The sequence below is a fragment of the Hemicordylus capensis genome, chromosome 9 (genome assembly GCF_027244095.1).
Source record: "Hemicordylus capensis ecotype Gifberg chromosome 9, rHemCap1.1.pri, whole genome shotgun sequence".
Classification (NCBI taxonomy): Eukaryota; Metazoa; Chordata; class Lepidosauria; order Squamata; family Cordylidae; genus Hemicordylus; species Hemicordylus capensis.
The window spans coordinates 1843376-1869974 of NC_069665.1; the positions used below are offsets into that span (position 1 = coordinate 1843376).

A 26599-nucleotide genomic window follows, 5' to 3' on the forward strand; every position below is an offset into this window, starting at 1 on the left:
GGCGCAGAGTCCTGTGTTTTACACAAGTCATAAGAACAGAGGACTGTTGCACTATTTGTGCTGCTTTTTGCATCATTTATCCTAGTTGTGCCTGCTCTAGGAAGGGCAAAGACATCAAAACTCTGGTGAAAATTCTGCTCAGTCACCACTCTGGCTTCTGAGGTTTTTAGCAGGCATGGCCATCGCTTTGCAAATTCTACTCTTTAAAAGGAGACTTTTCCTCTTCTCCTTTCAAGAAAGTGAGCTCTGCACCCACCACAATTCTGTTCTTGTGGAATTACCCCACCCCCACACCGCCTTTGGAGAAATAAGAAAAGCCATTCCAATTCTGACAAACACCCCTTGAAGTACAATCCTCATGAACAAGACCTGTGTAAGCCCCGTGTGCAATAATAGGGCATGCCCTGGGAAATGATCTCTAGGTAGGGCTGTCTCTCTTGCAACCACCAATTCGAAATCTGCAAGAACATCTGAACCACACAAACCAACAACTGCTTTTCTGCCCATCGGCTCTAGTTCTCAACATGGGACTCTTTGTTCCTCTTGATGTTTGCACAACTCAATTTGCTCATTAGCAAAAAAATGTTGCATTATGAAATGCATAAATGGGGCAGTCATGCAAGCCAGTGAGGATCCTCCTCCTCTATTGGAGTTCATTCAACTGTTAAGATGGAGTCTTGCTACATCACGTCCTCCTCCTCTCTCATCCATCTCCAAAAAATTGTTTCATTATACAACAAAAGGCTAGTTCACAAAGCAAACTTTTTAAAAATGCAATTAATCCCTTTCCCAAATCCATCCAATTATCTAACAGCCGGGTAAACAAGAGGGAGAAATGTTAGTCTTTCCAGTGTGAATAGAAGGCCAACAGGATGCTTGAACTGTGTCTTTATTCACAGACACAATGCCAACAGCCTTTCTGAGATTTCGTTCCTATTCCAGCCTGCAACTTTCAAGAGGAGCTGAGGACCACTAGAAGAGTACGGGCTGCATTTTGCATCCATAACAATGGCCAAGAGTTGCAGCTTTGAAATTCAATGGACCATCTCCTCATACAAGCCTCAAGTCTCCTTTCATTAGGTCTGGAGCTAGCCAACTCCAAGCTACTGAATTCGTTATGTAAAGGGCAAGATGGTCTTTGGAGATTGAGCCAGAGCTCAGGGATGATGGGAGATGTAATCCAACATCTGCAGGAAGGCCAAAATTATGTCGCCCTGGAGTGGACAATGCTGAGCTAGATGGACCACTGGTCCAGTTCAGTACATGGAGCTTCCAAGGTTCTTGACACCACCCCGGATACAAGCCCTGAACATTCAAGAATCAGAAGCAAGGGGGTGAAGGGCTGGTGGGTGGCACACAGCTTGGAAATTACAGCACTAGGATGAGCTTGTTTTCTGCTTCACAGGACACGCAGTTCACCTCTGCAAAACAGGATACTGGATGTGTGAACTGCTGCTGCAGGGTGGAAGAACTAGAGGACGTCCCACCCCAGGACTTACTTTTGAGGCGACAATGAAGAGTGTCGTCTCAGGGTCCAGTGCAGCCAGAGTTTTGGCCATGTGGGTTCCATCAATGTTGGACACGAACCAAACCCGGGGCCCGCCCTTGGAATAGGGCTTTAGCGCTTCAGTGACCATCAGGGGGCCCTGGAGAGAGAGAGAGAGAGAGAGAGAGAGAAAGAGGGGGCTGTTAGTCCAAAGACTCACGGGGTCTGCTTCCTCCAAGTCTCCACAATTAGACAGAAACCAGCTCACCAAGTCCGAGCCACCAATTCCTACGTTGACCACGTCTGTGATGGCTTTTCCGGTGTAGCCTTTCCAGTCACCACTGCGAACTTTCTGAAAGTACACAAGACAGCAGAGATTGAAGTCCGGGTTCTTAGAGTTATGAAAGCGTTAACAATTCTTAATGGTTTGGTAATTAGGACTAGGAGGCCCTTGTTGATCAGACCAGGTGGCCACCTAGCTAGCCAGCATCCCATTTCACAGAGCAGCCAAGCCCAGAAGTGGGACAGAAGCAAGGCACCCAGCCCTTTCCTGCTACTGCTCTCTTGCAACCACCATTCAAGGCACCCTGGTCTAATGGCAGCAAGCCTGAATGGCCACCTTTGCTAAGCAGGGTCTGCCCTGGTTTGCAATTGAATGGGAGGCTACATGCGTGAGAACGGCAAGATATTCCCCTCAGGGGATGGGACCGCTCTGGGAAGAGCATCTGCCTGCAGAAGATTCCAAGTGCCCTCTCCAGATCGGCCTGAGAGGGGCTCCTGTCTGTAACCTTGGAGAAGCTGCGGGTCGTTCAGAAATTCCATGCATTCCTATGGCCCTTTGGAAGGAACCAGGGCTCTTAAGTGGGCATTCTCCACCAGTCACTTCAGTACATTCCCTCCTAGAGCATCTGCTTTGCATGCAGGAGGTTCCCAGTTCCCTCCCTGGCAGCACCTCCAAGATAGGGCTGAGAGAGATTCCTGCCTACAACCTTGGAGAAGCTGCTGCCAGTCTGTGAAGGCAATACTGAGCTAGATGGACCAAGGGTCTGACTTGGCATAAGGCTCCCGATGCTCTTATGTTCCTAATCTAATTGCTAAATTGCTTCATGTAGTTCAAGCTACATTTAAAAATAAGCAGCCGAAGTCTAACTTCCAGACACTAAATGCACTGACATTAAAACTTTGAAGGAAGCCACTCCTTGTGGCTTCTTATTCACACGTGGTGCCAGTCACTGGTTCCCCTAACTTGGTTCCTTCATATATCTATTAGCAGAGTAAATTGGCCCCACTCTGGCAGACCTTCAGGCTGGGCACATTCTGGTTACTGCACAGAGGCCGCTTTGAAGAGTGCTCTACATGGCAGCTCTCCCCAAGAGGCAAACCAACCCTGTATGGCAGCTTTGCTAGTCCCACTGAGAGAGCGAGAGCGAGAGATCCAGCAGCCAACATGTAGGAGCCATGCAATCGACACTTCACAAAATTACTGAGCTTAGTGATGGACCTTGTGGAGGGGAAGAGCAAGGGGGCTTCTCTTTCTCTGCTTCGCCAGTAACATACTTGGAACAGGAAAGGGGCTGCCTGGACAAGCTACCTCTGAGCATCCTCATCTCAGTGCCACGGCTCCCCAGCACCTGGGATCTGTCAGGATGTGCACTACCTTTGCTATGTGAACCGATAGGTCTGGATTCCTACGAGTAGTAATTGCTCCATTTCAATGTGTCCCTCTGAAAACAGGGAGTTTTGCAGCACTAAAGACCAACAAATTATTGCAGCAGAAGCTTTCATGGACTCTGAGCAACTCTCTGCCCCTCTTTCAAAGAAAAAAAGCTCCTTCTTTGTCAATTTTTAAATCTTTATTGAAGACTTTTCTTTTTCGCCAGGCTTTTACCCTGTAGTTTATCTATTCCTCCCGCCCGTTAGTTACTTTAGTTTTATTTAGAATGTAATTTTAATACTGTCTTGTTTTGCATGTTTTTGTACACCGCCCAGAGTCTTCGGAGCCGGCGGTATATCAAAGGTTTTAAATAAATAAATAAATAAAAGAGGGAAAAAACAACAACAGCAAGAACTTCCATGCTGAGAGCAGGTGCCCAGGAGGGGCCCTTTGGCACTCTATCCCCCCCAACCCCCGAAAGGCTGCAGCCTTCTGCCTGCCATTCATCTTGGTTCCGGGCTGTGGAGCCCAATGTCCATTCAGGTCTTCCCCTCCCTGCCAAGACCACCAAAGAAGAGAGCCCAATTAGGGTCAGCTGCACAGTTTGGAGGGCTGGGAAGTGGATCTGTGCCGATTCAGTTCACACTGGCAATGGAGGAGGCAGTGACACCCTTTGGTCCTTGGCATCTTGAAGGGGTTGTACTGGCCAGAGGAGATCCCATCATCACAAGACAGGCACTGTGTGTGTGTGTGTGTGTGTGAGAAACTGCACCAGATTCTCCTCCTCTCTCTAAAGACAGCTCTGTCCATTCACTGCCCCTTATGCCAGGACATTGTTTTCCAAAATCCAAGCACCCTTGCCTTCACTGCCCACTTCTTCCCCACTTAGACCTTCCTCCCATTCACGGGCATTCTGACCACACTCCCCTGAGTGGGGTGGCGGCTCCTTGACGCCAAGCTATCCAGGGTCACAGGATCACAGCAAGCTGCCTTATACAGAGTCAGACCCTCGGTCCATCCAGTTCACGGTTGTCTGCTTTGACTGGCTGCAGCACTCCAAGGTCTCGGGCAGGAGTCTCTCCCAGCCCTACCTTGAGTCAGGATGTGCCCGAGCCGCGGTTCAGGCACTTCGTAGGAAACGGGATTGGGAACTTTAGGGAAAAGGAGGGCAGGAGCTTACCTGCTCTCTGCCACCCCTTCCAGCTTGCCGCTGGGGCAGCGCACATCCCCAAAAGCCCTGCACCCCATCAGCATGCACACGGCATCGGGCAGCCTTCGCGGAAGCTGAGCTCCCAACCGCAGCATTCTGCACCTGCTGCCACTTCTGGCCACTTTTCACAGGCTGCCCCACGTGTGGTGGCCCCAGCCACATCCAGAGCAGGCGACTGCTGGTGTGACTGGGGCCAGATCTGCCTTTGCGAGAAGGCCCCTGCCCCCGACACCCAACAAATCCTTCACACCTGGCAAAAGTTCTTCATCTTCTCCAACACCTTGTTCACTTCTGGGACGACATCTTTGCCTTCGACCAAGATTGGAGTATTTGAGCGATTCCGCAGGGCAATATGGAGCACGGCTCGGTTCTGGGACAAGGACGGACAAGGCAGTTACAGGAGGGGGCTTTGCATGCCACTCCCACGCAGAACACACCCCAAAGAGAAACTCAGCAGTACTCTGCTGCTCTTTCGGGCCATGCATTTGCCTTTATTTTTCTGTTACGATTATTTACTTAACACATTTGTGTACCGCCCAAAACGCAAGTCACTAGGGCGGTTTGCAACAAAACAAATAAAAAGGTTAACACATTACAATAATTTAAGATATAAAAACAATGTTAAAACTATTAAAAATCATCAAACTATTAAAACAGTATCTAATTAAAAGCCTGGGTGGACAAGTGTGCCTTGACTGCCTTTTTGAAAGTTGTCAGAGATGGGGAGGCTCTTATTTCTGCGGGGAGTGTGTTCCAAAGCCTTAGGGGTAGCAACCGAGAAGGCCCTTTCCCGAGCAGCCACCAGACGAGCTGGTGGCAACTGCAGACGGACCTCTCCTGATGAACTCAAAGTTATTGCAACAGGTAGGGCTTTCCAGAACTGGGACATGCTCCCAAGGTACCTCCTCTTGTGCAAGTCCCCATTGCAGTGAATGGAAGCTCTGCAGGGACCACCCACCCCACCTGAAAGTTTCAGTTCCTCCCTGCTCTCAACACAAGAGAATCACCGCTTTCAAAAGGTGCAACTTTGCCTAATCAGCAAAGCTCAAAAGTGCCCCTTTGCCTGCTCAGACCAGGAAGATCCAAGTGCACAACCCCCTTCCCTTTTGGGGGTGGGTGGGGAGCTGGTCTTAAGTGCTTGAGTAGCTTCCACCCCAAGACTGTTTTAGCCTCTGCCCCCTTCCTCTTGCAAGGACTGCAAAGCATGACACAGAATTCCTCCTTGGAGGAGGCAAGGGCACTCCCAGCCCAAAGCACCATCACCTGGCAGGTTGAAACACCTCAGACACCACCGCTGAATGGCAGCCGCTCTATAGAATAGCTTTTTAAAAAAGGGATTTGTTATGGATGTCACCTACTGAGGTTCTGCATTTGGCACCATCCACTCGTTCATCTCAGCCCAGAAGCTGAAACCACAAACACACCCCAGCGGAGTTTCTACTTGCCCATCCATGGTCTTCAGAGAGCGAGGCAGGGAAGCTTGATTTTAAGAGGCAGCTCTTTGTTCTTTAGGTGGCAAATAAATACCAAGGTAAAGATATGGAGAGGTAAACTAGGACACATTTGTAGATTAATAACTTGTTGCTCCATTTGCCCTTAGCTGGCCATGGACACACTTAAAGTATCCACTGCTATCAAACTACAGCAGGGGTTCCCAACCTTGGGTCCCCGGTGTCACTGTGCTACAACTCCCAACATCCCCAGCCACAATGGCTTTGGGAGTTGTAGTCCAACACCAACACCTGGGGACCCAAGTCCAAGAACCCCTGCACTAACACAAGTGCTAGTTTGTCTTCATCACTATTTCGGGGGGAGCGGGGAGAAGAAGGGAAGGCATCAAACTTGTTCAGATAGAGCCTTTGGATGGGGCAGTTTAGAAATATAATAAAAAAATAATAAATAATATATAGAGAATATCCCACAAGTAAAAATCCCCTTAAACAAAACACCCCACTTCCTGCCTGAATCTGGCAACTGGGGAAAAGATCCCAATGTTCAAGTCCAAGAACCCCTGCACTAACACAAGTGCCAATTTGTCTTAGAGCCCTACTATTATTGTTATTATCTATTATTTATTCAGTTTCTACACCTATTATTTATTCAGTTTCTATACCTATTATTTATTCAGTTTCTATACCTATTATTTATTCAGTTTCTATCTCTGTGTAAACCACCCTGAGCCATTTTTGGAAGGGCGGTATAGAAATTGAATTATTATTATAATTATACTGACCTTCCAAAACTGGCTCAGGGTGGTTCACACAGAGAAATAATACTATTTTGGGGGGAGTGGGGAGAAGGGAAGGCATTAAACACCCCACTTCCTGCCTGAATCTGGCAACTGGGGAAAAGATCCCAATGTTCAAATCCTTGGGTCACACAGCAAGACCTCCCAAGAAGGTGGCCACAGAACAGACTTCGACATGCACACACCCTTTTCGCTTTTAGTCAGTGTTGTATCAAGATGTTCCTCTCGCCAAGCTCAGATTTTTCTGCATACAACTTAAGGTCTTTGTCCTTTTGTATGCCCACTGCTGTGTGTTGTTGGATCCTCTAGTCTTGATGAATCCATGCAATCACACAGCAAGACAAGACAGCAGAATGGGCATCCCCTTTATTAGCCAGACACAAAAGGAGTCCAAAACGCCGCATTTGTTCATCTAAAAAAGCTCCCCACCCATCATTCAACAGCTTTAAGAACAGCCATACCTCAGTGAAGTTGATCTTTTCTCCAGTGAACATTTGCTCTCTAGCTTTCTCAACGCCCCTTGATTTTGCCTGAAAGTGAAAGTTGGCAGTTTAGTGGAGACAGCAGTAAGCTTACATCAGAGATGACCAACGCTTTGAGTCCCCTCCAGTACAAGTGGATCAACACAGAATCTGCCGATGGCCTCTTCCCTAACTTTATATTAACTTCAGTCTTCTCTGCTCAGTCAGTCGTCTGTCTGGTTTCTCTGTGGGAAGGCCAGTTCCAGGTCAAAAGTCATGGAACACTTGGGTATGAGGGCACGGGGTAGGGGAGAAGAGGACGGATTATCTTACTGGTTAGGGCAGGGGCAACTTCGTGCCATGTTTTCTGTCGAGGCAAACAGGTTGGTAGGTTTTATGGCACGGCAATATCTGGGCCCTATTGTATCAAGCACCGGAATTCTTCGGCATTTGGACTCAACACTGCAGCCTACCAGCTTACAATGCATTTAACAGAAAGAGTGGGCTCTCTGGGCTTATGGTCCTCTGTAAGCACCAGGCATATGGAAGGTGCTGTGGAAATACATATTAATAATATGTAAGCCGGCACTTGTGATTACCAGTTGTATCAGCAACGTCATGACTTCTTCTGTAACCAGGTTCTTGGAATAGTCCACCAAGATGTCTCCATGTTCACTATTCAGCGTCAAGCTGTTGAGAGAATTAAGAGACAGAACTTTAAGCAAAGGTGTGCATATAGTGGGAGGTAATTTTAATTGCAGGAGTTAAGTTGAGATTTTAAGACCCTCCTTTGTTTGGGTAGTTCAGTAATAACCAACAAATCCTATCCCCCAAGGCAACAGTTATTTCTATTTATCAGTTATCAGTTAACAGTTATCCTGCCTGTAGGCTCCCAGAGGCATCTGGTGGGCCACTGTGTCAAACAGGATGCTGGACTAGATGGGCCTCCTTGGGCCTGATCCAGCAGGGCTGTCCTTATTCACCGCCATCAGATCAGAAAAAGTTAATCATCAAGACCAACAATTATGGAATAGAGTATAGAGAGAACACCCTATAATACATCAATATTCTTTATCCATCCATCCAGTCCAAAAGGCAAGTCTCTGGGTGGTTTACAACAAAACAATAAAAAACAAGTTAAAAAGTTAAAATATTACAACAATTTAAAACTTAAAACATTAAAACTATTAAAAAATGATCAAACTATTAAAACAGTATCTAATTAAAAGCCTGGGAATACATGTGTCTTGGCTGCCTTTTTAAAAGTTGTCAGAGATGGGGAGGCTCTTATTTCAGCAGGAAGTGCGTTCCAAAGCCTCGGGGCAGCAATGGAGAAGGCCTGTCCCTGAGTAGCCACCAGACGAGCCGGTGGCAACTGCAGAGGGACCTCTCCTGATGATCTCAGTGGGCCGTGTGCTTGATAGCAAAGAAAACGTTCTCTTAAATACCCAGGGCGCAAGCTGTTTAGGACTTTATAGGTTCTAACCAAATCATTGTATTTTGCCCAGAAACTTATCGGCAACCAGTGTAGATCTTTCAAGATATGTGTGATACGGTCTCTCAGAGATGGCCCAGAAACCAACCTGGCTGCTGCATTCTGGACCAACTGCAGTTTCTGGACTACATACAAAGGCAGCCCCACATAGAGTGCACTGTGGTAGTCAAGTCCGGAGGTGACCAGCCAATGTACTACTGTTCTGAGGTCATTTATCTCAAGAAACGGACGCAGCTGGCGTATCAGCCGAAGCTGATAAAAGGCACCTCTGGCCACTGCCTCAACCTGGGACACCAGGGAGAGTTATGTGTCCAGAAGCACCCCCAGACTGCGTACCTGTTCCTTCTGGGGAAGTGTGACCCCATCCAGAACAGGCAGATCAAAATCATCTCCTGAGTTCCGATCCTCCATCTTATCTGGATTCAATCTCAGTTTCTCTCTCATCCAGCCCATCGCTGCCTCCAGGCAGGCATTTAGGGAGGTTATGCGTTCTCCTGATGTTTACATGGAAAAAAATATATATTTGGGTGTCATCAACATACTGATAACACCCTGCACCAAATCTCCTGATGTTCTCTCCCAGCGATTTCATGTAGATGTTAAACAACCTTGTAGACAATATGGAGCCCTGAGGGACACCATACTGATTTTGAAGAACAGTCTCCAAGGGACACCATCTGGAACCTGCCCAAGAGGTAGGAATGGAACCACTGCAAAGCAATGCCTCCCACCCCCAACCCCCTCAGATGCTCCAGAAGAATATTATGGTCAATAGTATCGAAAGCTGCCAAGAGATCCAAAAAGACCAACAGAGTCACGCTCCTTCTGTCAATTTCCAATTGGAGATCATCCATCAGGCCAACCAAGGCAGTCTCCACCCCATAGCCCACCTGAAAGCCAGTCTGAAATGGGTCTAGATAATCAGTTTCATCCAAGACTCACTGGGGTTGGGAGGCCATCACCCTCTCAATTACCTTGCCCAACCATGGAAGGCTGGAGACAGGCCTATATGTAGTTGCTTAACTCTGAGGGATCTAACACAGGTTTCTTCAAAAGAGGTCCAATATTTGCTTCCTTAAGGCAAGGAGGCATCCTGCCCTCCCTCTGAGAAGCATTTATGATTTCTACTAGGCCTTCTACAACAATACTAGCAATACAGTAATACAATTATACTATCTGGCTTATGCCAGATAGTATAAGCCATGTAGGGCGAGAGTCAACAGGTAATAGATTTATCAAGCTGCAGATGAAGGGTTGATCCAAGTTTATTTCCAGCCCTGCACAGAAAGACGAGTTAAGCAAGTCTGCAGAGTAATTCAAGGGGCATTGCTGGCCCAAGCAGCAAGAAGCATTCAGGCCTTCTGTTTTCCCTTCCACACTAATCTCATCTGCAAGTTGTATAATCTAATCTTCAGCTGCTCCAGTGAAGCTGCCTCATTATATCAGCTTATGTGGACTTTCAGCCCGAGTGCTTCCCTTCTGCATCTGAGGAGACAGATTACAGTTTAAGAGATCTTCAGGGTATGCAGGAACGCAAGTGTACCAAGAGGGCTAGAACCAGTGCTTCCTCTAACAGAGATTCCCAGACGTTGTTGACTACAACCCCCAGAATCCCAAGCCAAAGGCCATCTCAGCTGGGGATGCTGGGAGCTGTAGTGAACAACACCGGGGGTCCCTATGAGCGGGAAGACTGGCTAGAACTCAGAGCAACCCAAGAGACACCACTTCCCACGGCACCCACACACTCCCAGGGTTTAGAATAGTCACGATTAGAACGAGAGCGCAGGAGGGGGCTGGTGCCAAGGCTGCTGCCAGCCACACAGAACAGTCGCTTTGGATTGACCCAGCCAAGGGATGGGAAGGCACTGCCTAGAAGGACGTTTTGCTACCAGACAGCAGCGGCTGCAACAATACGAGTGGTTCTGGGACACACGTAGGGAGCTCAGCATCCCAGCTAGTTCTGCAGAAGCCCACAAAGAGACTCTCCGAGGCCTCTCTCAATAGAGCACATTCCGCCCGAGCGCCCACCCTGCACGGCAGCAGCCAAGAAATACAGAGCCACTCGGGCGGAAAGCGGCAAGTCACGTAGGCTACCGCCATCCGCAAGACTAAGCAGAGTTCTTGGGCTCATCTTTCCCGATCTTGCTCATCATCTCTGTAGTCTGAGGGAAAGCAAGAAGTGATTCCAGAGTTCCCTGCAGAAGGAAAACTAGTACCACTGGTGGGGGAGGGAGAGGTCTCAATCTCCTCCTCCCACTACAAAAACTATTTATATACCACTTTTCAACAGAAGTGCTCAGAGTAGTTTACCTAGAAAAAAATAAAATAAAGATGGCTCCCTGTCCCAAAAGGCTCAAAGTCTAAGAAGAGACATAAAGGTGGACACCAGAAACAGCCACTGGAAGGATGCTGTGCTAGGGCTGGATAGGGCCAGTTGCTCTCCTCTGCTCAATGTAAGAGATCTAAGACTTTAAAAGGTGCCTCTTTGCTCAGTTACTGGGGTACACAGAGATTGCATAGAGAAGTGGATAATAAATAGGCTCCCTGTCCCAAAATGGCTCAGCCTAGATCTAGGTTGATACCAGCAACAGCCACTGGAAGGATGCTGTGCTGGAGCTGGATAAGGCCAGCTGCTTTGCCCCTGCTAAATATAGGAGAAGCGTCACCTTAAAAGGTGCCTATTTGCTCAGCTAGTAGGATCTAGTCCTTTTTCTGCTGTGCGATTATTTTATTTTTTAAAAACCGTTTCCCCCTTACAACATGTGAATATTAAAAATGTGATCTCGAATGGTATAGTCCTCTCCATTCTCCCCACACAGAAGCATGCATACATGCAGACTACACATAAAGCCCAACAATCAGGGCAGGTATTTGAGAAGAGGGAGGCACTCAGGTGAGAAGTTCATAGAAGAAGCCACTCCCGTATTTAATTAATCAGGCAGTTTGGCTGTTTACTTTGCAGGAAGATGTAATCTCTATTAACATGGCAACTGCCTGGCAGAGCCATGGCAAGGAGGCAGGAATTGTGACGTGCCACTGCTGTCCTTTGCTAGGACCTGTAGCAGCAGAACAGCACTCTCTCCAATGCCCGATTAGCACTCTGCTGGTCTAACTCCGGCTAGCCACTAGACACAAACCCAGGAAAGCACACTTGTGGGGCCAGCTAGGTTTTAAGGCCATGGAAGCCCTTCTGCAGAGCAGAGCTCGGCTCCTCAAAGCCAAGTCCCCAGACGATATGGGACCACAGCTCCCATCATTCCCCAGACTACTCTGCTCCATATAAGCAACTCAAGATGGGCCCTCTGCAGCAGCAGCTCTGTCTAGGAGCAGGTAACTCTCACCTTCAGCACCAGAGCAGTACAGACTGCTCTTCCCCAGAGGAAGCCCATGGGGCTCGATCCCAGATTCCTTTAAGGAAACCAGTCAAGGCCTTCCTATTCTAGCAGGAGGGGAGGCTAAACAACCCATTTTTATCAATGGAAGTCTGAAGTTTTAGAAGTCTGAAAAGGGTATCTAAGATGATCAACGTACTCCCTGCTTTGGGAGTTCCAAACCCCAACTCTTTTCCTTCCCAATATTTTTCCATGATTGCTCATTCACACACAGTCATTGTTCCCCCATCTGCTGCTTATCTTGGTCATTTTGTATATATGTATACTTTTTGGTGGCAGGAAATTGTCTCTGCAGGTCCTGAGAAGCCCAGAGGGCAGGAAGCTTGAGTTCTCAACCAGGGTTTGGTGAGTTCAAGACAAGGAAGCCAGGGCTTTGGCTTCGGGGAGTTTAGTCTAGGGGAAAGTTTGTTTAGTCCGACTTTGCGTTAGACTTTCACTTTCTTTTGGGTGTACTTTGTATATCCCTGATACTGGTCTATTATTGTATACCTGTAAACTAAGAAACACTAGCCTTCGCTCATCCAGACAGGGCATTGCAAAATATACTCTCTAAGCATTTAAGTGTGCTTTTGCATTTCCCTACATACCTGTTCCTTGTAACTGGGCAGTTACAATTTTTAAAGCATGCAACCCCAACATCATTCGGGGTGCTTTTTGAAGTATTCTTGTAACCCACTGAGTATTTTTACCTATAACTAAAAGCTGAGAAAGCCTCAGACAGAAGCAGTCTGTAGCATTTGAATAAAACCGTTTTTCCTTTTGTTATTTTCTTTTACAAGCCTCTTCAAGTGGGGTTTTTAACACAGGAGAAAGCGGGGGCTGAGAGAGATTTTTACTCTGGTGCAAGCACGTCCTCAGACGTTCAGCAAACTACCAGTCTTCTCACCACATGTAGGCTTGCACATGGAGGATTTTTGTGTACTTTTCCAATAGCAAGAGAAAGAGTTTCCCTGGGATTCCACCTCAAGCCCAGGGTGGGGGTGGGTGGGGTTCAAGCTCTGTTGATAAGCAGGTGGCGGCGGCAGCAGCAGCCTCTGGAACCTACCAAAAGTTACAGGAAAGTTTTAGAAGCAGGGGTAATTCAGCAGGGATGATTCAGCATTTTTCTTCCCTTCACATGAGTTTGCTCTGAGATAAAGGCCTTTAATCTGCTAAAGTAACTTTCAAAGTCCCTACAAACATTTACTTACTTTGATCAAGTAAATACTGTCTGGAAGGAGCACCACCTATCATACAAATGGAATAATGTTCAGTGCAGGGGCAGGGGGGGAGAAACACATGCACTGGCCAAATTGTTCTGGCCACCGCCACATTTCTCCTCCCCACTGGTGCTTTTCTTCCTCTGCCTCGCCATGCTCTGAAGCAGCAGTATGAGCATAGAGCAGTGAGCGCAGCGAGGCAGGCGGGGAGGGGAAAATGCACTGGCGAGGGAAGCAGTGGCTTGTCGGGGGCTGGATTGCTGAGCTTCGTGGGCCGGATCTGGCTGGCAGTTTGACTCCCCAGAGCGAGATGCTTTCAAGTCACAAGAGGGATCAGCAATTGCTGCCTGAACAGTAGCCCTACTACTGAGCTAATGGCTCATCTGCCTGGTTTCCAAGTGCTTGGAAGGAAGTATGACAGCAAGGTACCGAGGAAGGGAGGAGCAGAGCAGCTGATCAAGAGAGAAATCATTGCCTTCCATGATTGGTCTCTTAGTTGGGAACTGCAATCTGGAGTCACTCTACCCTGCAGTCTATTCTGTATCTCACAAAAACTAACAGAGAAAGTACCCTGAAGTATTAACCTTGCTTTAACACACTCAAGTTCATTATAAAGTTGACATTTTGGTGTTATTACAGATATTCCCACGAGTGACTCCAAGTCATGTTTGGAAACACTTAACCTGCAGGTTTGATGCAACCTGACCAGCACATGCCTGGGGACCGTGTTTGTTCCCCCACACCCATGGCTGTGGATATAACTCTGGAGGTTATTTTATCGTTGAGAGGTTAAGTCTCGGTTTTAAGCAGCCTCAAGTGCAGAGGCTGTGGGGAGAGGTGTGTGAGTGTGTATATAAAAGTGCTTTCTGAGAAGCCCAGGACTTCTCAAACTGGGTCCCCAGATGCTGGACTCCAACTTCCATGGCGGGAGGCAAAGGTCACTGCATACAAGATCCCCTACAAAGTATTAGTTCTGCAGAAGAAACAGCATGCATCTTATATGTGACACACATACCAATTTTACTGCATGGATAAGCAAAGAAGAGGCCCATCATTAGCAGTAGACTCCTGCATTCATTCACAAGTGACGTGCAATCCCCACCAACACAGAGACCATCTCCACACAGTAAGTAAATTACATGGAAAGCATCCTGAAGTCAGGAAAGTGTGGGTATCCACAAGTGGAAAGCTCATTTCGTCACCGGGACTGAAAGCTGCTTTCATTCACTTGCACATACGCCCTTCTAGGCAATAGACCAGAGATTAGGACACAACTCGTAAATAGTTGCAAGGAGAACTCTCATGACATTAAGGATGAGACAGGAGACCCTCCCCGTTGTTATGGTTCAAGCTTGAACACACACAAACATCTCAAGTGCTTAGAGGTTTTACACTACAGACCTGAACTACCACTACTTGCCCTTTACACCTAATGGCGCAGCGGGGAAATGACTCAACCAGCAAGTCAGAGGCTGCCGGTTCGAATCCCCGCTGGTACGATTCCCAGACTATGGGAAACACCTCTATCAGGCAGCAGCAATATAGGAAGGTGCTAATGGCATCGTCTCACACTGTGCCGGAGAAGGCAATGAGAAACCAAAGACAACCACAGGGCTCTGTGGTCACCACAAGTTGACACTGACTTGATGGCACACTTTACTTGCCCCCTGCCTCACCTAAAGGGCAAGCGGTCAACCTTTGCGTAGGCTTCTCATGTCACAGTATCCGTCCCCTACATGTGGATCTAAATCTGTGAGGAATGAAATCTGCGTTATTTCCTAGACTGTGTGTGCTCACAGTGTATGTTCGTTTCATCAGCCCGGCAGAGGACCACTCACTTCAGATTAATTCCTGCACTTTCCGGGCAGATGTGCAGTTTGGCATCTGTGATGTAAGTTGAGGCGACTGTGCTGAGCTACGGATGGGATTTCCCGTAATTAATGACCCCAGCGACCCCAGGCATGTGCCACAGCGTGGGAGAAAGTCTGGCATCGGAATTCTCTGCCTGTCCTACATGCTCCGGCGGCAGCCCTCAAGAGGCAGTGGTTCTGAATGGGGTTTGGGCTGGAATTAGGGCTCTGCCCCCAGAGCCCCTATCCCAGAGAAGCAGGCAAGAGCACAGCAGCGCCCGGGGCCAGGATTTCGGTACATGAGGCAATCCAGGCTGAGAAGGAAGCAAGGCGGAAGCAGCAGGGCTTGAGAAATCCCCACCTTCATCTCCCCATGCCTTCTTTTGCAGAAGTCTCGCAGCCGCAAATGGGGGGCGCTGGCAGCCCCACCGCCTCGGGCACAGGAGGATGCGGCGGGGGGGCTGATGAGGCCTCTCATGATTCAGCAAGAGCGGCAGCCGGGCGGCGGGCAGGGCAGCCTCCCCCCGCGTCCCACCCACAATGCCCCACTCGCAGCCAAGGCGGCTGTGCCTGCCCGCACGTAGCGGCGGCGGCTGCTGCAAGGGTGAGTCAAGGGCACGCGAGCGGCGGGCTCCCGGCTCGGCCTCGGGGGTTCCGTTTCCATTTTTTGCGCAAAGGGGTTCCACGACTCGCCCAGGCGCGTCCATGATCCCGGAGCAAGGCTGGCCGCTGGCCCGAGGCTGCGGGCAGCACCGGGCACCCCTGACCCGGGCAGGGCGCCGCATGGCCGGGCCAGCGGAGGCTCCTTGCCCGGCGGCGGCCAACACGCACGTGCGCCCCTCAAGTGGGGCAGGCCTCGCGGCCCTTGCCAGCCGCGCCTAGCGAGCGCGCCGGGCCCAGGAGCCGCTCTGACGCGGGCGGGCAGCCGCGGCAGCGGCGCTTGCTGCACGCCGCCTCCCCGCCCCACCAGGCGGCGGGAGCCAGGCGCTCCTGCACGGCCCCCCCACCCCCCGGGAGGACGGGCTCGCCGCCGCCTGTGCGCCCGAGGAGGGAGCGGTGGGGCAGCCCTTGGGGCAGCGGGGGTGGGCCCGCCTCACCTGAACTTCTGGAAGCGGCCCGGGTCGGCCTCGAAGAGCTTCCGCAGCACCAGCCCGGAGGCGTGCGCCCGGTACCATTCGCTCAGCTTCTGGAAAGCGGCGTCGCTGGAGAGAGCCATGCTGGGCGGCCGAGGCGCTGCTGCTGCTGCTGGCTTGCAATGCGATATGCGATGCAGGCAACCCGGGAGGCGGAGGAGAAGGAGCGCCCCGCCCAGGCAGCCGCCTTTAAGCCGCCAGGCTCCGCCCTCTCCTTCGCCCGCCGCTGCCCAACCGAGCCCGCCCCTCGGCCGCGGCGGGGCTGGGCAGGCACCGCTCTGTGACCCAGCTCCAGCCCGAACACGAGGGCAGCAGGCAGCCGCCCTGCTGGGTCACCAGGCCCAAGGAAGCCCACCCCGTCCAGCCTCCGGCTTCCCACAGTGCCCCCAGAGGAGAAGCCCACAGGCAAGAGCTGAGGACAGGCACCCCCCCCCTCCCCTGCAGCTGCCGGGATTGAGAGGCATCTTGCCTCTTGAGGCTGGAGGCAGCCCATGGACGGCCCCCAGACAGTTAGCCAGGGGTAGACCCCTCCTGAATTTGTCCAAGCCCCTTTTAAAGCCATCCAAGCTTGTGGCAGGCACTCCTGTGTAAACGTCCTTGTAGGAGCATGACAGGGAAGGAACTGGATGACACCATCACAAACGACGCCATTGGGGTGTCCCGATGTGTCCCTACAACTGTACCCAATTTGGTTCATATTGGTCCAGGCATTTGGAAGTTGATGGCGGGGATAGACATACGGATGGACACACACACACACAGAATGCCAGGCATAAGCCTACTGGAAGGTAAAGGTAAAGTGTGCCGTTGAGTCTGTGTCGACTCCTGGCGCCCACAGAGCCCTGGGGTTGCCTTTGGTAGAATGCAGGAGGGGTTTCCCATTGCCTCCTCCCACGCAGTATGAGATGATGCCTTTCAGCATCTTCCTAGATCGCTGCTGCCTAATATAGGTGTTTCCCATAGTCTGGGAATCATGCCAGCGGGGATTCGAACCGGCAGCCTCTGGCTTGCTAATCAAGTCATTACTCCGCTGCACAATTCACTGGGTCAAGCCTACTGGAAACTAGGCTAAAAATGAATACTTATGATGATAATAAATGCCACCAAAGGACTTTGAGCCGGAGTGGTGCAGTGGTCAGTGTGCTGGACTAGACTGGGGAAATCCAAGCCCAATTCCCCATTCAGCCATGGTACTCACTGGCTGACTCTGGGACACTCACTTCACTCTCAACATAACCTTCCTCATGGGGCTGTTGGGAGGATAAATGGAACCATGTGCACCACTCTGGGCTTCTTGGGCCACACAGTACATGGGAAAGCAAACAAATCTATGTCAGCCACAGGCAAAGCAGAGACCAGCTACAGAACTGGAGAACAAATGCATTCTGAAGTTACAAGGGCAGCTCTGCCTGCCTATCCCAAAGATGCATACACAAGTAGAAAGATCACAGGTTTTTCCGTGATGCTTGCTGCAGCAGTTACAGAACCATCTCCTGGAACTCAGAGGACACTGTGGGGAGGAAAGATGTGTGGGGACACCCTCGCCCTACTCCATGCCTGCTGAACCGCTGGGTGCCCCTCTCGGCCCGCCTTGGGTGTCCATCCTAGCAAACAACAAATGTTCGTTTATAGAGATCACACCCTTAATTGTTGCCCAATTGACCGTCACCATAGAAGATAGGATAGTGTTACACCTCTCCTGAAGCGGCTGCACTAGTGGCCTATTTGCTTCCGGGTCCAAATCAGGTTCTTACCTTTAAAACCCTTCAGGGCTTAGCGCCTGTTTACCTCCAGGGCCTCCTCTCCCGGCCAGTCCTGTCCCATCTCCGGTTGCCCCTCTTTCAGTCTTAGAGAGGTCCACAGTACGAGGGCTTTTTCTGTTGCCCCTTCACTCTGGAATTCTCCCCCGCCCCCCAGATTCGGTCTGCCTCCTCCCTTTCAGCCTTTAAAACCTTATTGAAGACATTTCTTTTCCGCCAGCCATTTGCCCTTTACAATTTTATTTTTAATCTCGGATGCTATTCTTGTTTTGTACACGGCCCTGAGTCTGTGGATTGGGTGCTATATTATATCTTTAACTAACTAACCAACTAACCCCCAGTGGACATATTAATGTTACAGATACTAGTCTTTTAATTGTAAACCGCCCAGAGATGCAAGTTTTGGGCGGTATAGAAACATTTTAAATAAATAAAATAATAGTCATGATCCAGAGAAAAACCTGGTTAGCTCTCTGCACAGCAAATTGATTTTAAACATTATTTCCCTTCCAGTGTGTCCTCCCTCCAGTGGTGGCTGGTGGGGCAGAGCATAATAGCCAAACCCCACCTACAGTGGTTGGGGGTGGTGGGAGTTGTGGTCTCATCACATCTGGGGACTTGGGCTCGGGAGTCCCTGGTCTGCACTAACTGGCCGCAGCAGCAACTCTCCAGGGTCTCAGGGAAGGATCTTCTTGCCTGGAGTCAAGGACCCTCCTTGGCTCTGCTGCTCTGGAAGGAGCTCTCAGAATAGATGGACTGCTCTTGGCTGCTGGAGCGGAGCCTCTGGGCCAGTGACGCAAGTGTGCTGGCCTCTCTGGCCTAGTGTCCCCTGCTCTGACTGGCAGCAGCTTGCCAGTCATCCCAGGACCTGATGATGCCTGAGGGAGGCTCCTTGAATAGCAGGTCTTGGCAAGCAAGGCTGGCAGCTTCTGTCTGCAGCAAAGCGTGTCCTCCTGACCTCTGGATTATGAGCCCCCGATTCAGTGATTCCAGAGAGGGCAAGGAGGATACCGGCCCACCCAGCACAGTCTTGTCCCTGCCCCCCCCCCCCCGCCCCGCCAGCTAACTGGAGAAAGGGGAAGGGGCTTGTTGCTGACCAGCAGCCACTTACTTCTTTTCCTATCCTAACCTTCCCTCCGAAAAAGATGCCCCTCTGTCCTTGGAACAGCCCTCTGATTCAGGTTAGGCAAAGAACAGTGAGCTGCTCTCTCTCTAGAGAGGGAGGGGCGGGCGGGATATAAATGTAATAATACATTTAAAATAAAAATAAAGCGTTCTGTTGCTTGATGCAATATTCCACTTCAGCCAGCAGATGTCAGTGTGCAACCCTTTGTTCTGCCCATACACCCAACGCCTTGTATAGTAGGGCAAACCTCCCTCCTTTCCAGCTCCTTATTTCTCAATTCTCTCTCCTCCTCACATCGCAGTCCTGTTTGCCTAATGCAGGAGGAAGTTCTTGTTCTAGGTAAGGACTGTGTGGATTCTTTTTTTCTGCACCTAGTGCACCAAGGCTATGAAACGGAAAATATGCCATTCTGCAAATATTACGGCTTTGTTTATTGGAAAAACTTGTTCAAAGCCCATGCAAGCGAATGGGTTGCGGGGAGGGGGTGGTGGGTGGCCTTGAGGACCCTAGGCCTAACTTTTCTTTTTTTTAATTTTAAAGTGGAGTATTTATATGCTGCTTTTCCATAAAAGGTGCTTGCACCCATTGGTATCACTAGAGCTGCACAAGAACAGGGAGACCTCCAAGCCTACTGGGCCCATCCCTGCATGGACTAGACTCTGCGGCCCACATTGTCCCTGTTGGGTGGAGAAGAGGAACAAGAAGCAGGCAGATCTCTAGGCTTGAGATGCCTCCAGTGAATTCACCCACCGAGGCCTCCAAGTGGCCTCAGCCTCAAGGATTTTTGGAAATGTGCTCCTGCACTAAGGCTCCCTGCAGAACATATGAGGTGCACATATCACTGGGGCAGCTTGTCTGGCCTGTGGTGACTGCCCAGGCCCTGCTCTCTGGAGGGGTCCTGGGGACTTGTGGCTGTTATTCAAATTAGCTGGAAGGGGACCCCATACTCTGGGGTGTGGCTGGGTAATTTTGGGACCTGGACCTAGTCGGCTCCCCACTGCAAAATAAGCAACCTTTGTTTATTTTATTATTTGTGTGTGTGTGTTCGTACACACCCACCCACAAACCCAAGTCCCATGGTTTTCACACAGTGTTCTTGACAAAACCCACTGTGGAACATATTAGTGCTCCTATAAAACACACACACCCCATGATTGCACAGCGCAATCATACAATCCAAACCTGTCTAGGGTGAGGGGCAGCAGAAAAGGCCAGGACAACTCGGGGGACAGGAGCAGGCAGAAGCCGGTCAGCTCAGGCTGCAGTGGTGGGCACGCACACTGCGCAGGGCTCCCCCCCCGCCCACTGGCACCGCTCAGCCTGTGCCCGCCTGCTGCCTGGAAGAGCTAGGGGCTGCCAGCCAGGCAGAGAGGCAGCACTGCCCACTCCCAGCACCCTGCCTCACCCAGTGCCCACCGGCCCCACAGATGATCTTTGGGAGGGGGGGCACTGTTCCCTTGAACAGGGATTCCCAATTGTGGCTAACTGCAACTCCCAGCATCCCCAGCCAAAGGCCACTGCAGCGGGGGATGCTGGGGGTTGTAGTCAACAACATCTGGGAATCCCTGTTCAAGGGAACATGGGTGTGTGTGGGGGGGGGCAAGCAGAAGCCTGCCTGCGTGTGCCAGGAGAGCCTCTCCCACTGGCGAGTGCCGGACTGCCAGCACGGAGGCATCTCTGGGGACACTCCCACTGGGGGCCTCAGGAGTATTGCTGTGGGGGCCTGACAGCGGGGCCCGCACGCACGGACTTGGGGCCCAAGTGGGGTGGGGCTGGGTGGGAGTGGGGCCACTGCCCATGCTGGCTGATTTGCCCTGAGCCCCACACCCTGCCTGCACTCTCTAGGGATGGCCCTGCGACCTTGATGAGCAAAGGGGCCACAAGTCCGGAACGCCAGCTCCCGAGTGAGTGCCACTAGCTAGTGCAACAGCCTCATGCTTAGTGCAGCGATGGGAGTCGGGATGTCAGCCATTGATTCATTTTTACATTTCTGTCCCGCTCTTCCTCCAAGGAGCCCAGAGCCATGTACATGGTTATGTTTATCCTTGCAACAACCCTGTGAGGTAGGCTAGGCTGAGAGAGAAGCAACTGGCCCAGAGTCACCCAGCGAGTTTCATGGCTGAATGGGGATTCGAACTCGGCTCTCCCCGGTCCTAGTCCAATACTCTAACCACTACACCACGCCGGCTCTCACTTGCAATGGCATAATGCTTGGCGAAGGTGAAGGCTGCACCATGTGGTGGCTTGGCAGAGGTCTGAGATGCCCCCTGTTAATGCTGCTACACTCTTTGTGAGATGTGTCCAGATCAGGGTCTGTACCAGGTAGAGCAGCTCTGCCAGTTTGATGCTGGAAGAGAGGAGAGCTGGTCTTCTGGTAGCCAGCATGACTTGTCCCCTGTGCTAAGCAGGGTCTGCCCTGGTTGCATTTGAAAGGGAGACTAGAAGTATGAGCAGCACTGGAAGAGATTCCCCTCAGGGGATGGAGCCGCTCTGGAAAGAGCAGAAGGTCCCAAGTTCCCTCCCTGGCAGCATCTTCAAGAGAGGGCTGAGAGAGATTCCTGCCTGCAACCTTGGAGAAACCACTGCCAGTCTGTGAAGACAGTACTGAGCTAGATGGACCAAGGGTCTGACTCAGTAGATGGCAGCTTCCTATGTTCCTAAGAGACCCCTGGAAGAGATGCTGGGAGGCCTTTATGGGGGCCAGAGGAGCACAGGAAGAGGCAGCTGGTAAGGCTGTTCACATGATTAGAATTGTCCCACCCGAGTTTGGGAGCTGTGTGTGCTTCTGCTTTGTGATTGTGTGTGAGGGAAACAATGAGGTTGGAGTGGGAAGAAAGAATTGTCTGGGAGAGAGGAGCTAGGCTGGAGAGCACTCCCTCCTGCCTTGGGAAAGTGCTGGGTAGGAGAACACCATTTGACTCAGCAACTCTCTCCCAGACAATCACATCCCTTCCTCCCCCTATGGCCTTGCTGTTCCCCTCGCACACCATCACAAAACAGGAGTGTGTGCAGCCCCCAAACTAAGGTAGGGCAATGGTCCTACTCTAATTATCATTGTGTGATCAGCCTTGGTATGTCAAAAGGAGGCCGTCCTGGGGGACACCCCCCGCCCCCCGTTTAGAGAGTATAGTGCTCACCTGTCCGCTGAGGTTGGTGAAGGAAAGCACACAGGGAGGCAGATGTCCTGTGTGACACATGGAAGGCGGAGGTGACCTTCGGAAGGAAGGAAATGTTGGGTCGTCATCGGAGGCTGAGCCTGTCCTGGTGAAAATCTAGGAAGGAAAGGTCAGACCGTAGAGTTTGTCAACACACTGGGCAGAGGCAGTGGCAAGAAGGAAGGAAACCTCACGGGGAGGAGTCGGAGGTCGTGGGAAGTGAGCTGTTCCATTTGGATATAAGCCACACCCATAGGGGAGGTAGGTCCAAAGAGGGCCCAAGTTTTTGGACTGGCGGCTACACGTGAGGGTGGTCATTAAAGAAGCACTTAGTCAGAGGTCAGGAAAAGAGGGGCCTTGATGGCAACCGTTAGTGGGATGCTGAAAGAGAAACTCAGTGAACCCTAAGAAGAGAGGAAAGACCGAGTCCCAGGTCCTCCAGGGACAGATGGGAGGGGAGGATCACTGCAGCGGGGGCTTGGGACCGTGGGTCATCGCAAAGAAAGAGAACATCCAGAATACTGGCAGGCATATGAGTGGCTGGCTTCCGGCATTTCAGCAGGATCCTTTGGAGGTCCCATGGGACTAAACTGTTCCCACAACACTAAACTATTTAGGATAGTGAAATCCACAACAGATTGTGAGGAGCTGCAAAAAGATCTCTCCAAACTGGGTGAGTGGGTGACAAAATGGCAAATGTGGTTCAGTGTAAGCAAATGTAAAGTGATGCATATTGGGGCAAAAAAACCCAAACTTCACATGTACGCTGATGGGATATGAGCTGTCAGGGACTAACCAGGAGAAAGATCTTGGGGTTGTGGTGGACAGCTTGTTTAAAGTGCAGACTCAATGCACGGCCGCTGTGAAAAAGGCAAATTCCATGCCAATGATCATTAGGAAGGGGACTGGAAATAAAAATGCTAATACTAGAATGTTCTTATACAAATCTATGGTGTGGCCACATCTGGAGTACTGCATACAATACTGGTCACCACATCTAAAAAAGACATTGTAGAACTGGAAAAGGTGCAGAAGAGGGCAACCAAGATGTTCAGGGGCCTGGAGCAGCTTCCTTATGAGATAAGGCTACAACATCAGGAGCTCTTTACTTTGGAAAAGAGGCGACTAAGGGGAGACATTACCTATATCGGGAAGCAGCAATACAGGAAGGTGCTGAAAGGCATCATCTCACACTGCATGGGAGGAGGGAATGGTAAACCCATCCCGTATTCTACCAAAGACAACCACAGGGTTTTGTGGTCGCCAGGAGTTGACATTGACTCAATGGCACACTTTACATGATCGAGGTGTGTGAAATTATGCATGGAGTGGAGAGGGTAGACAGAGAGAAATTTCTCTCCCTCTCTCACAACACTAGAACTAGGGGTCATCCCATGAAACACAGCGCATAATTAATCCGTGGAATTCTTTGCCATGGGATGTGGTGATGGCCACTAGCTCGGATGGCTTTAAAAGGAGCTTAGACAAATTCACGGAGGACAGGTCTATAAATGGCTAGTAGTCCAGTGGCCATAGGCCACCTCTAGCCTCAGAGGCACGATGCCTCTCAATACCAGTTGCAGGGGAGAAACAGCAGCAGGAGAGAGCGCAGGCACGTACCTCTTGCCTGTGGGCTCCCCAGTGGCATCTTCTGGGCCACTGTGTGAAACAGGGTGCTGGACTAGATGGGCTTCCTTGGGCTTGATCCAGCAGGGCTGTTCTTATGTTCTGAAAGTCAGTCAGGGAAGGATCCTCCATGCCACGAGGGTGTAAATCTGGGTGAAAGTCCTCTCGCTTGTCCCTGGAGAGAAGTTGTGCAACTTTGAGCAGGTAAATGTGTTCATCTTGGAAGAGGTGAAGAAGTGTGGTGAGCAAATACACAACTCTACAGGGTGTGGCCACCAATGCCTACCTGTTCCAGTCATGCTCCAAAAAGCTCTGAGACCACAGCTGGGTTGTTATAAATAGACCATTTCTTAGTCACCCAAGCAAAGCATTCCCAGTGCACAGACTTCTCCAGCAGTTCAAAAGTCATGCAAATTACTTTGCCAGACTTCAGGTTGCAAGCGGCATTTCTGTGGTTTTGCAAGCAGCAGCTTCCTTTTTGTTAATGGTTTCATGATGGAAACAGGCAACAATGAGATCCTCGACGTCTGAATCATCAGGTTTTCCCAAGAAACAACATAATACATGTGCTTAAGACATTGTTTTCCGGTAATAAAAATACTTACTCAGATGGCTCGCTTGGTCTGCAGCTGGCGACAGTGCAGGGCTTGTATGTCTCCTGATCTGGCTCACGTGGGAAACCAAGTCCAGCTCTGTCCTTTGGGCACAATCCACTAAGCATGGCTGCTGTGCAAGCCCCTCAGAGACGGCCACAGAGAATGTGCAGGAGCGGAGCTTAGTGGGCAGCACCCAGTTATCCTGGGTGTTATCCTTTATGAAGCCTGCCGTGCTTTACGAAGCCTGCCATTTCCAGCAATGCCCACCAAATATCAAATTAACCTGCCTATGCAGGCAGGCTCTATAGGTCCTTCCATACGTGCACACGAAATGGGCTCAGGGCATCCTTCTAGCATGTCGGAGTTGTCTGGCACCTGAAAGACTGACAAGTTATCGTGGCATAAGCTTTTGCAGACTGCAGTCCATTTTATCAGACGTATAAAGTGCTATCCTCAGTTAGGAGGTAATATACACAGACGAGTGTATAAAACCTGTCAGGTGGGGTACAGATCTTTTTAGTAAATTAAATAAAAAGCACTTCAAGTCCGTTCAATGTCATGGTCTCATAAGACTCCTGTTTATGCTGCAACAAAAAAGGGTCCAGCTGGATCAGAGTCAAGGTGCGTTTCATTGAGCATCCTTTTCTATACTCCTCGTTTCCCCTTCCCACACACTGTTTATTTAAGAACATAAGAACAGCCCTGCTGGATCAGGCCCAAGGAGGCCCATCTAGTCCAGCATCCTGTTTCACACAGTGGCCCACCAGATGCTGCTGGAAGCCTACAGGCAGGAGGTGAGGGCATGCCCTCCCTCCTGCTGTTATGCCCCTGCAACTGGTACTCAGAGGCATCCTGCCTTTGAGGCTGGAGGTGGCCCACAGCCCTCCGACTAGTCGCTGTTGATAGACCTCTCCTCCATGAAGTTATCCAAATGTCTCTTAAAGCCCTCCAAACTAGTAGCCAACACTACATCTTGTGGCAGAGAATTCCACAAGTTGATTATGCGTTGTGTGAAAAAGTAGTTCCATTTGTTGGACCTACATTTATTGGCAACCAATTTCATGGGATGACTCCTGATTCTAGTGTTATGTGTGTGAGAGAGAAATTTCTCTTTATGCACTTCCTCTACACCATGTATGATTATATAGACCTGTATCATGTCTCCCCGCAGTGGTCTTTTTTCTAAACTAAAAAGCCCCAGATGTTGTATCCTTGCCTCATAAGGAAGCTGCTCTAAGCCCCTGATCATCTTGGTTGCCCCTCCTCCTTTTGGGTATACAATCTAACTGGGCTTCTAGTATTGTGGTTTTGAGTAAACTCCATGCATTCAGATGCGAAGTGACTATTTCCCCCTTTCAGCTTTCTTTTCACCATACTCCTTATTTTGGAGAAGTTCCTCTTCTGAAATTCAAAGTGTCTGTGTTAGACTTGCTTGTTGATTCTCTCCCCACATGTATGCTGAATTTGATTGCACTATTTCTTCAGTGCTGATTCATAATATAATTAAGGACCACAGAAGGGCCCTGCTGGGTTGGGTCCAAAGGTCTATCTAGTCTAGCATCCTGTTTCCTACAGTGGCCAGCCAGATGTTTCTGAAGCAGGACATATAGGCAACCAGCCTTCTCCCACTGTTTCTGCCCAACAATTGGTATTCAGAGGCATCCTGCCCTGGAACCTAGAAGCAGACTAAGATGACTATTCCTTTGAACTTCATGCATGAGACCTTCCCAAAAATTCTCACTTATCTGACCACCTTTGAGACCTCAAGATGGCTTACAATCAGTCAAAAGAGTACCATGAAATTCAGGATAAAGCCAATCCAAGTGGTAGAACATAAGGTTGCCAACTTCTTGCCTTTTATCCCTTTTCCTCGTTTTTATGCCTTTTATACCTTTATGTCTTATATGCCTTTTTATATTATTATATGCCCCTTTATGCATTTAAATGATTTTTAATGTTTCCTTAGGACTTTTAACGTATCATATGCAATATATTTTGCACCGTGTAATCACCCCCTGTATTTTATGCTGCTCTGTGACCATAATCAAGATGATTGATTGGTTGCCAAATTCAGCTGAACCTATTGTTGGAGATTGGTCTTCCCCACTATTATTCATTATACCAAGCCATTAAAACCCCCAGGATTGTTTTCAAGAGTCATCTGGAGTTTATGTCGATACCTGAAGGGCTCCAGGCCAATCCCAGAAG

At 50.0% G+C, this 26599-nt stretch overlaps 1 protein-coding gene across 2 annotated transcripts in view; it reads right to left on the minus strand.

Annotated features, from left to right (window-relative positions):
* The window catches only part of GPI (glucose-6-phosphate isomerase), a 46228-nt gene that overhangs the window by 18226 nt on the left and 1403 nt on the right, over positions 1-26599 (minus strand). The window contains exons 2-7 of one of the 2 annotated variants that reach the window (XM_053271144.1): positions 22152-22286; positions 7659-7749; positions 7060-7128; positions 4601-4720; positions 1755-1838; positions 1500-1646 (exon numbers count right to left, since the gene is read on the minus strand). In XM_053271144.1, the coding sequence (XP_053127119.1) occupies positions 1500-1646; positions 1755-1838; positions 4601-4720; positions 7060-7128; positions 7659-7749; positions 22152-22286 (646 nt within the window). Of the gene's footprint in view, positions 1-1499; positions 1647-1754; positions 1839-4600; positions 4721-7059; positions 7129-7658; positions 7750-16092; positions 16304-22151; positions 22287-26599 lie in introns of those variants that run through there. The other variant, XM_053271145.1, reaches the window with a different exon arrangement.